At 36.3% G+C, this 13,752-nt stretch overlaps 1 protein-coding gene across 3 annotated transcripts in view; it reads left to right on the plus strand.

Moving 5' to 3' along the window:
• Positions 1–13,752, plus strand: part of LRRC7 (leucine rich repeat containing 7) — a 395,243-nt gene that overhangs the window by 91,950 nt on the left and 289,541 nt on the right. For all 3 annotated transcript variants that reach the window (XM_058537060.1, XM_058537063.1, XM_058537067.1), the window contains exon 2: positions 1,688–1,890. In XM_058537060.1, coding sequence (XP_058393043.1) covers positions 1,688–1,890 — 203 coding nt within the window. The remainder of the gene's footprint in view (positions 1–1,687; positions 1,891–13,752) is intronic.

Genomic DNA, 13,752 nt, shown 5'->3' on the forward strand with positions numbered 1-13,752 from the left:
GAAGTGTAGGAATTCAAGAGAGAAAGAGTAATGGAGAATAAAGGTCATCTTTTTAATGTTTTTAATCAGCCTTGTACAGATCACTGTGTACAAATAACCATCTATAAGTGCTGACTCATGAACCTGTCCCAAAAATATTATTTTATACATTTCAGTAGTTAAAGTAGAAATAAGGATGGCATTGGGCTGAACATCCAACATCTCTTAATCATATCCTACTCTTTTGCCTCCAAATTTGATTTAACCTAAACATTTTCTAAATTTAAAATTTAAATTAAAAAATTTAAATTTTATATTTAAAATATAGCATTTTAAAAATGCTATGTTATTTTTGTAAACTATCACTACTTTCTGTTTCAGCAATAAATTTATGTTGGTAAGTAAAAATAAATCAGCAAATATAATGCAAGTTTCAAATTAATGCTCATTCAATACTACTTCTCTATTGAAGTACTGTACTGTACTGTGTGCTGTAAATTCAAAGATGAGTAAGACAAGATCCTCTCCTCAAAGAACTTGCCTCATACCTGGGGAAATAGTACACATAATTAGGAAGCAATAGGATTAGTGCTCTGGGAACTCAGAGGAAGACGCAACTCATTCCGCCTGGGGAGACATTTGCAAAGATAGTGACCTTTTAGTTAGAATGAGAAATTTTTCAAGGAAATTATCAGTAGCTGATGGTGGTTGAGGAGAGAATCCCAAGCAAATTCATTTACTCATTCATGCATTCATTTGTTCATTCTACATTTGTTACTGAATATCTACGATATATCAAGCACCAAGACAAATGCAAAAATGAACAAAACACAGTTTCTACCCTCAAGAGGCTTACAGTCTAGGAGCAGAATGACATGAAAAACAATAGATTTAATAAAGTGTTGTAGGTGCCATGATACCAGTCTGTGCACGATTTCGCGGCATTTGGTCAGTTTAACCTGAAGAAAGATGTGTTAGGGATGTCACAGGAATTTCCACCATGATTACACATTGTTTTCTCCCATTAAAATCAAAGGATTCGTAAGGTTAGACACTTATTCTGAAGCAAATAACCAATCCAGCTCTAATCTGTAGCTCTGATAGGATATAAGCTTTAAGAAAATGGGAACTTGGTTCAATTCCTAGTACCTAGATCAGTGCCTGGAACATAGTGGTTATTCAGTAAATATATGTTGACTAATGGAATGAATTTGTGAGTCTAAAAGAGAACATCATAAACCTTAGGAGTGAAACTTGAATATTTTTGCAGAAATGGGAGAAATGTTTTTTTCTTCCAACAAATTTTGGAGATTTCTATTCTGCACTGCAATTTGTGTCAAGTTAAAAAAAACTATTGTAGGTCTATGTTTCAAGTGAGAGTGTAACCATGGTGATAACATTGCACTGAGTCAGGACTGTATTCTGGCCCAGTCCTGCCCTTCTAAAACTATGTGAAGACGGGAAGTCTCTTAACCTCTCTCAATCCCTTTCTTTATTGGTTAAATGGGAATAAAACCTATCTCACATACCTTGCAGGGCTGTGTAAGGATTAAATGATATAATGCATGTGCATGTAGTATATAAGCTTAAAGCATTATATAATTATAAAATATATACTAAAATTAAATTTCTACGCTTTAAATATTACAAGAATGCCTTCCAAAGGCAATTGATTAAGAATTTGTGCTTTTTTTCTGTTTTTCTCTAGTGCAGTGCCTGGAGATGACCACCAAACGGAAGATCATCGGCCGTCTGGTGCCATGCCGATGTTTCCGAGGTGAAGAAGAAATCATCTCTGTGTTAGATTACTCCCACTGCAGCCTTCAGCAGGTGCCAAAGGAGGTCTTTAACTTTGAACGGACATTAGAGGAGCTTTATCTAGATGCCAATCAAATTGAGGAGCTACCCAAGGTAATTTTTGACAACCTAAAATATACACTGTAAATGAGTAATTCATAGTTTCCAAAGACTTGGCATAACGATCATGTTAACTATAGCCTTCTATCTGGGTAATTGACAAATCGTTCAAATTGATATAACTTTCCCTAATATTCTCATTAACTTTTAATACCACTCCATTTGTAACTTCATGTGATATGTTAATAACCAATTGAACTCCATGGAAATCATCATTTTGTGAATTATGCCTTGTTATTTTAATTTAAAATGGCCTCCAAGAAAATACAGATTGGTGGGTTCAGATCAATAACTTAAGTTTAGAAAAGAAAGGAAAAATATGGTGCTCTCTATTCCAGAACTGAAAATTTGTATGTGTATGTTATGGTGACATTGTTTTAAAACCTTAAATTATATGTTCTAAGAAATACTTTTACACACACACACACACACACACACACACGCAGTTAATACTATTATGGAAAATATGTTATTGTTTCTGGAATTTTGAATCTTTGATTACTACAAACATCACTGAATTTATATATACAACTGATAAATATAGTGTAGCTAAAAATTTTAACTAATATCAAACTGCACACACACACACATTGCCGTTATGATGTTGTGCTATGCAAAGAAAATGTCTCTTGTGACCTTGTTCTCCATTACAGAAAAGATTGTATGATAAGAAATTAGTTGGAACAGGCCAAGGCAACACAGCAGAGAGGTTCAAAATCTAAGCCACTGGATCCTAATGATCACCTAAATAAGTAACTCAGATTAAGAAGTTGGCATGGCATTTACCTGTGAAAGATTTACAGAATGGCTCAAAGGGAAAGAAATATCATGCAATACATTTTCATTAGTTATGCTAAAAAAAATGCATGTTTAATATCCAGAAACCAGAAAAAGAATCTTCCATAATAAAAACTAACTATCAAAATCTGAGTATAATGTTCTGATCAAAACAAATTATGAATAATTGTTTTCATTCAGGATTATAAATTATGGTGTTTATATAACACTTTGGAGATAGGAGCTGTTTAATGTGTACTTTAAATCCACTATGCTTCCTTTTTAGACAATCTAATTGAATAGGGTCATTTTGAATCTTTGCTTAGAAGGGCTGGGTCAGGCCTAAAACAATTTTGGGCCATTTGGATTAGCATCCAGATTGCATATCAAGTAGAGGCTGGACTGAAATGGACTATGTCTCCCACCAGACTATGAACTACTTGAGGGCAGAGAGGGCATCTTATTCATTTTTGCCTCCTTGTACATAAGCACTCATGGTGACTTTCACACAATGGATAATCAATCTATTTGTTGTCGTTCCCACGTGGAACAATACAGAAAACTTCATGTACTACAGGACTTGATTAACAAAACTATATAAAGGTACACAATTCATAAATGTGACATTTAGCTCTAATTTAGAAAAGTAAGCACAAGTATTTTTTTTTAGAGCAGGCCACTCTAGGATTGCCAGATAAAATAAAGGATATCCAGTGAAATTTAAACTAAAAAACAGACAATTTTTTAGTATAATTATGCCTCAAATATTGTATTGGATTTACTTATACTAAAAAATAGTTCGTTATTTATTTGAAATTAAAATTTAAGTGAGCATCCTGTATTTTAATTTGCTAAATCTGGCAACCCTAAGCCAGTCTGGTCATTTAAAATCTTTTTGTAGATCAATGCAACAGATTCTGTAAGACAAACAGCAAAAACATGGTTAATTAATCAAGCAAGTGTGTATTTAATATCTACTACACAGCATTTGAGGCTCTAGGGGGGTTACAAGAGATATAAATCTCAATCTTTGCTCTGAAGAATCTGACAACCTAATTACAGAGAAAACTGAAGCATTAGAAGTGAATGCACAGTAATGTATAATCAGAGCCAGAGAGCCAAATACTGTGGTAGAGCTTGTGTACAGAGAACAGTTCCATTCTTGGAGAGGCCGGGGAAGACTTGACCGAAAAGCACAGGTGCAAAAATTAAGACATACATGGAGGCGGGAAGAGAGGGACAGCAGAGCAGTGAAGAGTCTGGAGCTGCAGGTACATGTGAGTGAGTGCCCACATATGTGGGATAGCAGGAAGGACCCAGATCATGTCAGGTTTTAAGAGTCACGCCACATTGCTTGACTTGAAGTATTAGGCCGATAATGCCATTGGAGAGTTTTGTGCATCAAGTCAGTCATTAGGAGCATGAGTGGGCTTGAACTAACAATAAATAAAAGTAATACAAGTGAACCAAAGACTTATATACTTCCCCAATGTATTTGAATTAAAGAGAAATTATTATCCTTTATTATTGATATGCTTTATATATTTCAAAGATCTTTCACATAATCTCTCAATGTTTCTTTGAGTCCTCAAATTCAATTGTGTTGCTTTCATAAAATGGCCCTGTAAGTTAGTCTCTTCTAAAGTATCTGATATTGAAATATGATCTAAATTATCTAACATCAAAATATGATCATAATAGTACATGGATATATTGGTATATTATTAGAAAAATAGGAAATTGAGAAACAAAAAGAATGATGTGTTAGTTAGGGTTCATTATGTCTATTTCAAGTAATAGAAAACACACTCCAAACTAAAACAAGAAATAGACTTGACTGGCTCACATAAGTAGAAGATCCATCTCAGGACAGGCTCCAGAGTTGGTATGCTTCTATTCACCTTGTGTGGGATCAACTTTATTCTGAGGCTGGCTTCTCTCATGGTGGCAGAATGAGTGGAACAGATCTAGAATTCACTTCCACAGCATCCAAAAAGTGAAATGTCTGGCTTCTGAAAACTCTCTCTTTTGAAAAGGGCAAGAAAATGTTGCCCCCAGAATTCCTTAACTGACTTGTACTTAGGTCTCGTTGGCCTTAACTGTATCACATGTTCATTGCTGACCTAATCCCTTTGCTATGGGATCCACTATGGCAAGAAAAATAGGATCATTTTGATTGGGTTAAACAATGATGGGCCACCTCTGTGGCGTTGTGACTGCTGGCAGCCACACAGGGGAAGGGATTGAAGGACTGTTGGGGAGATTCCCACAATGTACACTACAAACCAAATGTTATAAAATTAGCATTTCTTGAGGAAAATTTGCTCTTAATCAAAGACAATGTATAAAATTTTTAAGGACTTGTAGGCGAAGTATTAAGCCCTTTGGGGATTAAGTAACGTATTTTTTGTCTATCTTATTTTATTATTTTCTTTGTATTCCTCTGGCATTGTTACCATTGTGATTTCAGATCTGTTGAGTAATGAGATAGCCATTTGTATTCTTGATATTACATTATGACAAAAACTACCTTTTATAAATGTTTTTATTCTTTTTTTTCTGGTATTTATACTGAGAATATTCTAGCTGGCCATGACTCCCTACTGTAAGATGTTATACAACAGGTAGAGAACAGAGTCAAGGTTAATGGCATTTAAAAAAGAAATGTCGAGAATGTGTCAGAAAAGATGCAAAAATAGATGTGAAAGAACAGGAAGTTTTTTGATTAGGAATAGTTCAATCTGTGTTGCTTAACTTTCTGTAGTAAAAGGTAAAAATACAAAATGACATAGCTTTTACACAGTGATAGAAACGCACACAGCTTATAATTTCATACTGTTCTGCTTGTTATTTAAAATTGGGAATTTAAAATTATAGACAGAGTAATAGACTATAAAAGGTATATATTATATACGAAATAGTGTGGGAAGGCAAATGTGAAAAAAAATCAATAAAGAGAAAAGGTACAGAGAAACTTCTTGAAACTGAAGAGAACTTTAAAAAAGAGAATAGAAATAATTTTTTAAAAGCCAATACATGACCAAAATTGAAAGACACAGAGAGTGAATTTGGTAGATGCAGTCAATCTAACCATGTGTAAAAGAACATGAGACTAAATTGGAAACACCATACTTACAGTTTTCTTCATTTAAAAGTTTACAACCTACTCCAGAAATATTTTAGAGATTAAAAACCTGGGCTTTGGATCCAGAGAGACTTGGGATTATATCTATTTGGCAGAGATTTGATGATTATTTGGGCTCTGATTTTGCCTCAACATGACCCAGATCAGTAGATCCCACACTTCTGGATTTCAAAATCCAGCAAAATGTGGGGACTGACATTCTTTTTTTCTTTTTTTTTTTGCCAAATAAACATTTAAAAAGTCTCATGTAAGACTTTTATTATTTTATTGTACAAAGAATACTTTAATAGTCAAATGGGGAAAACACTCATAAACACAGAATAAATGATATTCTCTCCTAAGAAAAGATAGGCAGTAAACCTATACTCTTTTTCAAATGGCAGATTTATTGAGATAAAGTTCATCTACCATCAAATTCACCCTTACAAAGTATACGATTCAGTGGTTTTATTATATTTACAGAATTGTACAACCATAACCACTGTCTAATTCTAGAAAATTTTAATCACTCCCTAAAAAAACACACTACACCTATTACCAGTCACTCCACATTCTCTGCTTCCTCTGGCCTCTGGCAACCTCTTTCTCCATCGATTTGCCTATTCCGGGCATTTCATACAAATGGAAGCATAAAACATAGGGCCTTTTGTAACTGGCTTCTTTCACTGAGCATAATATTTTCAAGGCTCATCCATATGGTAGCATGTATCAGTACTTCATCCCTTATTATTGCCAAATAATATTTCTTTGCATGGATATACCATATACCCTTTTTAAACATAGGATATAACACTTTTGGAAATGCAAACAAATTGCTGTAAAATGTTTTTTCCTATAGCACATGTGTGTAATTGTTTTCTCAACAAATCCATTAGTTTGGGGCTTTGTAGTCCACAGTACACATGAAGTTGAGCTCCAGTACCCAACTTCTGGTATTTTGTTTTTAATTAAGCAATTATTGAAATTTCATAAAGGTATACAGAAAAAATGAAAGTAAATTCTTAAGAATATCATATCCAATATAGAATATTGTCAGTAAGCTGAGAGATGCCAGAAGAAATAGCCTCCGTATCTACAGTTTCTTCTCCTGGGAAGAAAACAGACATTGGGAAGCCAGGTGCTAGGCAAGGCTACGGGAAAACAGTGGCATGGTGCTCACTCCTCCATGCTGGCTCTTTGTGCAGGGCTGTGGAGCTGAAACATTGATCATCCAATAGGGAACAGTCGGGAATTTATTCAAGAGGGGCGCTCTGGACTGGTGAAAATTCTGTCATGGCCTGGCTCCAGCCACTGGCCCATGAAATGGCAGAAACCCTCATTGACTCTTCAGAAAATAAATGAGCAGCAAAAATGCACCTGAATCGTGCCAGCAGCCAGCAGGTAAAATAGAGTTCCAAGTTAATGACCAGCAAATGGGCTGTGACAACCGTATTGGAGCCGTTTGCACTGAGCCTGTCCCTAAGAGCCAGGCAAGCTCTCTGCTCGGAGATGTGGCCCCTGCTCTTTCCTCTGCCTGCATGGCTCTCCCACAGGGAGAGGCCTGCTACCTCGTTTCCTTCATGTCTCTGCTCACACATCACCTTACCAGAGAAGCTTTATCCCACTACCTTATACAAAATAACAACACCCACCACCTCTGCCACTTATTCCCCCCAACAATATTTTAGGCTTAATTATATCTCTAGAAGATTTCTAGGGCAATTTAGTTGTGTTAACCAGTGTTAAGATACTGCCTAAATACTTTATCATTGCTATAAAACATCAGCATAAATAGCACCCTCCGATAGGGTGTCTATTGTTTTACAAAGAGTAAGACCTTTGACAGTGGCCAGAGGTGAGGAAGGACAGGAAAAGTTGGAACATATCTACATGAGACATAGAAAATAAAACTGTTTCATTTAAGTTTTTTGTGTGTTTTTTTTTCAATTTTTGATGCTGATCCTGGGGGTTGAGGTGAGTGGGATACTTTTGCGACTCCTCCGTAATCTGCTACCTAATACAGTGCACTCTGCACTTTTTCCTTGCTCTCAATCTCTCAGAGCCTTATCCATATAAATTAGAGCTGGCACATAATATTTTCTCAAGTTAACAATTATGTTGAATGTGCTCTCTGACTCTAGAAGCAGCCAAAGGAGGGGTGTCACGGAACATACTTTTATAAGTATGGAGATGGAGGGGAGAATAAGTCCTCTGACATTCCTGTCAAACTTAATGTTTTGTGATTCACTCATTTCAGATTCTTTTTAAATAGATAAAAATGATAATAAAAGGAAGTGTTCTGAAACTAGTGACTCTAGTTACTGGTTATTATCACAGAAGTTCTACAGTACAATGTAAAGAGTTATGGAGAGAGAGGACCTCGGTTTAACACAAGTTCTGACACTAATTAATCATGTGACTTCAGACATATTATTTAACCCCTTTGAACCTTAGCTTCTTCATCTGTAGTAGATGCTAACAAGTCTGTTCCTCAGCATCTCCTAGGATTGCGATGAGAATCAAAAATATGAAGTATATGAAAGCACTGTGAAAATAGCAAAGTGTTATATAACTCGTGAGTTAAGAGAAATGGTTTATTTTTATGAGAAAGGGCGTCTGTTTGATAAAGTTTATTTGCTTCCTTAATATAAATTTACAAAAATATAGCACTACAATAACAAAAAGAAATTTAATTGGTGAACAAATGGCTATAGATTTACTATTTAATATGAGTTTACAGTTGTGTCAGGTTTTTTGTTGTTGTTGTTGTTGTTTTTTAATTGTAGGCTACAAAAACCAACCGACCATTTTAGGTAAAGATAAACATTTATTATAAATATATCTGGAGTTCATAAAATTAATAGGAGCATGAAGAACTTTATACGGGAAAAGGTTAGGAAACGAGAGCTCTGGGTTGCTGCACAGAATTCACCGCACAGTGATGGTGTGGGCTGCATGCTGCTTCTCTCGTGAGAGATGCAACCTCCAGACACCCCCATGTAATCCTGATGTTCTTCAGGATTCAAATTCTAGATGCGTCCTCAAATGATATACAATGAGGGATGCCTGTAAACACAAGGTCAAGATGCTAATGGAAAAAGGAGAAAAGGTGCCAGACAAGAGAAAAAAAAAGTGTCCTCCAATAGTCTACATATCATATGTCTTCAATTTTATTGATTCTTTTTTTTATTCACTGATATTTAGGGGTTTAGAAGCCTGAGGCCATGTTTTTCTTAGACCTTTAAATAAATTTATTTGAAATCAAGGACACTTGCTTATTTTGTGAGAGGTCTAATGAGATCAGAGGAGCCACAAAAAAAATACTTTTGGGTGACAAATTCTGAAATGCTCATTCATAATTGTGATTTTAGTTTATCAAAACCTGAATGATCATTGATTATTTTTTCTTCTTCTCAAAAAGAATCTTTCTTGTGTCACTATAGTTGCTGATGAAATAATTGTCATGATTGAAAAATATGAAAAGCTCTGCTCTAGATTAAACATGGCCTAAATTTGCAAATGTAGAACATAAAAACCGCCACTTGTTTCATAAAGTTGCCTCATTTTTTTAAATTTCACAATAACAGCTTATTCCTGAAGAGTTTGTCTTGCAGGAACAGAATTGTCCGTCACCTTGGCATTTTATGCAAGTAGACACACATGTATCTATGGAGGGCTCTCCTAAGATCCTGGGTTTAAATAATGGTAAAAAAATGACCTTTTTCAACTCTTTCACTCCCTCAAAGATATTCAGGGTGCATTATTTTGTCCTCCAGGGGCAAAGGTATAGAATTATCTAGATGTAAAAAAACCATGTCCAGAATAAAACTGTCACATGAGTGATGCATAAATAATGAAAATTTGACTCTGTTTAATCTCTTGCCTGAAGCATCTTTCTCCAAATCTGTTCTTTTATTGCAATTATTTTGGCATACAAATGCGTAGTTATTTTTTTCACAAAATAAATCATGTGGGTGGACTATCTAAGGGCTCAAGGGAAAGAGAGATAAAGGACAAATTTGTAAAAAACATAGTCTATCTGTGGCAAATATTGGATAATTTTTTCTTACTCAGATTTCTATTTTTCTTTAAAATGTTGTACTGTTTCAAAAGTTTGTAGTATCAACAACTCTCAATTATGTGTGTCAGTGATAAACTGGGACTTCTGTGATACCCCAGTCGTTTTGTGAACTGTTTTATCTTCCAACTGAAGACTTACTCATCCCGTCATTTATTGCTAACCTTTACCCAAATCTGAAGTCATTTCAATGAGATTTTTAAAAACGTATTTGCTTATTTTTACTACCAATTTTTGGGAAATGATATGAAAAAACAAATTTTAGGTAAAATACATCCATTGATTTGTTCATTCATTCAGCAAGCATTTCCTGATTACCAATTATGTGTAGACAACTGTTCTAGAAGCCAGAGATACATTATTGAGCAAGACCAACAAGTCCCTATTCTCACAAAATCTACATTGCTGCAAAAAGAGAATGAGAATAATTTTTAAAAGAAAATGTGAGGTAATGACAAGTGCCACGATGTAAATATAGCAAAGGAATTGCTGGGAGACTACTTCAGATTGAGAGGACAGTAAATGCTTCTCTAAGGAGTGACCTTTTATGTTGAGTTTTGGGTGACTGGGAGGAGTCAACCATGCAAATCTGAGAAAGAGCATTCCGGACAGAGGGAAAACTCTAGGGTAGGAATGAGTGTGGTGCGTTCAAAGAACAGAAAGAAGGCAAGTGCGTAATAAGTGAAGGAGAGAGCGGTATAGGATGCAGTAGGAGAGGTGGGTAGGTAGTGGGGCTGAACCATGAAGTTCAAGTAAGCCAGGGAAGGCCTTAATATTTTATTCTAAGTGAGACGAGGGGCCTCTGAAGGATTCTAAGGAAATAGGTGATAAGAAGTAACCTATATTTTTCAAAATATCACTCTTGCTGCAGTGTGGGAATGCATTGTGACAAGCCAAGAATGGAGGCAAGGAGATTAGAGGCTGCAGTAGTTATTCGGGTGAGAGGTTGGTGGCTTCAACTAGGTTGATAGTAGTGAAGAAAGGAAGCTTTGCAGACTATGCGTTTTAGGTAAAGTTCATAGGATTTGCTAATGGAATGGATTTGGCAGATAGAAGATTAGCACCTGAAAAGAAATTTGGAAAGAATTGCTATTGATAAAGGACGAAAACGAGGAAAAAAAGAGTTGTGGTGGATATAGGAGGAAATCATGTGTTGTCATGGAAACTAAGAAAAGAACAGAAGGTGTTTTAAGAAGGGAGAGTGGTAAACTAAGAGATTGACTTCGATGACAGGGCAGGGACCATTGTATTTGCTAGTATGGAAATAATTGGCGACCTTGATAAGAGTGGTAGAGTCAACACGCAGTGAAGTGGCTTGAAGAGGCAATGGTGGGTCTACACACCTCTCTTCAGAGATTTTGCTGTGAGGGAAAGCAGAGAAATGAGACAAGCTAGAGAGAAATTTGAGGTCAAGATAAGTATTTTTTATTTGTTTGTTTTTTATGATCAATGACATTGAAGCACATTTGTACGCTAATGAGAATAAATTAGAAGAAAGGGGGAGAAAGTAAACGGAGGAAATCAATGGGATAATTATAGGAGCAAAGTCCTGGAGGCAGAGGGGCATGGGATTCATAGAATGTGCGAAGGGGTCACCTTTGAGAGGAACAGGCACACTTCAGGCATTTTAATGAGAGAGAAGGAAGAAAATATGGGTACAGATGATGATGGTTAGTAAGACTTGAGGGACATGATGGATATTGAAATTTGGTTCGAATGATAGTGGTCACAATGTGTTAAATAAATGCTGTAATCGGTGAGGTGAAAGGATGGGAAATGGCAATCTTTCAGTGAGAGGGGGGCGGGAGAATGGCGTGCACGAAGCTTAGCGTTACAAAGGAACATAATTTACAAAAGGAATTGAGGGCCTTAAATGTACAAATTAGCTCTATTTTGTAAAGTTTCCTCTTGAAGTGATGGGTCATTAAGAAACAGATGCCAGAGACAAGTTCTTCTAAAGCCATATTAGTTTGCATATGCCTGACCAATGTTAGCAGTAGAAACTGAAAAGAAGACAGGTGAAAGAGCTAAGAGGAGAAGGCAGGAAATGCAACAAATGTTTATTGAGCACCTACTGTGTGCAGGACACTTCATAGGCAGTAGCTCCTTTGTCTTCAGAATAACCCTGACAAGTAGGTTTTGTGATCCTCATTTTAAATGTAAGGACACTGAAGCACAGTAAAGTTAAAGAATTTACCAAAGGTTATACAACCAGAAAATGGCACAGTTAGAATACCAGTTTAGGCCTATTTCACTCCCAATCCCATGTTCTTTTCACTTTACTAATCTGAGGGAAGATATTCTACAATTTAACATTTCTCTAGACTTGGGGGTGAACAAGAAGGAGGAATCAAGGATGATAAGATTTTCGTCCTAGAGAACTGGGAAAATGATATTATTAAAAAAGATATATGGGAAGGGCCTAGTGTGTAGGAAAACATGATAAATTCTGTTTTAGATGCAAAATATGAGATATCTGCCAAGCATCCTCATAAAGACACCAAAAGATAGTGAGATATCTGAAATAGCCTCATCACATCAGCACTGGTCATACGAGTCTATCTTTCACCCAGAGATCAAAAACAAGCTCATGTTTTGTTTGGCCTGCCCATTTTTTAAAAATGAGTCAGTAGCCAACTTATAAAATATCATATTTTACAAGAAAGTCCAGATACCTGGCCTGTCTTAAAAAAAGAGAGAACTGAGTATCATGGGGCTCATTAGATGGCTCAGATCTAGTTTGCCACAGATCCCATCTGGGCTGTCCTCCAACTTTGAATATACCTGTTTAGCTCCTGTAGGAAACTGAATTTACAACCTAATATGAATATTCATTAAATTTTTCATGAAAAAATAATTGAGTGTCCACTATATGCCAGATACTTTGCTGGTCACTGAGAAAATAGTGATTGAACAGACTTATATACTCTTTAGCAGGGAAGACAGACATTAAGTAATGGCATCAAGTAAGTTGTCTATTATGACGGGTAGGGAACCACTGGGTGTTTGGAAACATTCAATGGAGCATCCTTTCTGAGGAATGTCGTTGCAACTAAGACTTAAAGATGAGTAAGAGTTCACTAGAAGGGAGTGAGTAGAGAAAGTGCAAATGAGGCATATTTCAGACACTGAAAGATGTATTGCTGAAATAACGCAAGAGTGACGATGGGAGCAGTGAGGCTGGAGGAGGTATAAAGGCCTTCCGTGCTGAGATAGGAAGTTTGAATTTTATCTGGAATATATGGAAATTCACTTAAAGGTTTGTCTGGGTAGCAGCAAGATCAGATATGTGTTTTAGGAAGATAGTTTTAGCTGCACTAAGAATAGACATAAAAGGGTAAACCCAGAGGCAAGGAGACCAGTTAGGCAAAGCTTGTAGAAATCTGTGAGAGGTGGTGATGGCCTGGCCCAGGGTAGTGACCCTGAGGATGGAACAAAGGACACAGATTGGAGAGGCTTTTTGGAGGCAAAATTTGCTGGATTTGGTCATCTGTTTGATATCTTGATTTCAGAGGAGGGAGCCAAATGAGTCACAGGTGACTCCCGGGTTTCTACTAGAGGATGTGGGAGTAAAGACAGGAAGGTGGGAATCCAGGAGTAGTTTGGGGGAGTAGCAGATGAATGTCTACGGAAGGCATGTGTGCATCACAGTGAGAGCAATCTGCCCAGATTGGAGCTGACTCCACGCACAGGAGTGAGTTCCTCCAGAATAAAATGTGGACCCAGCAATTTATCTGATGGCTTTAGCATCTAGAAATGTAACTGTTGGGCATTTGACAAAGCTGGTTGAGCATTTGAAAATATTTAGGATAAATGCATAGAAAACCAAGCAAATAAAAACTGAAGCAACTTCAGAAAAAAAAACTTTCTGTGAGTA

The sequence above is a fragment of the Diceros bicornis genome, chromosome 4 (assembly GCF_020826845.1).
Source record: "Diceros bicornis minor isolate mBicDic1 chromosome 4, mDicBic1.mat.cur, whole genome shotgun sequence".
NCBI classification, from domain to species: Eukaryota; Metazoa; Chordata; class Mammalia; order Perissodactyla; family Rhinocerotidae; genus Diceros; species Diceros bicornis.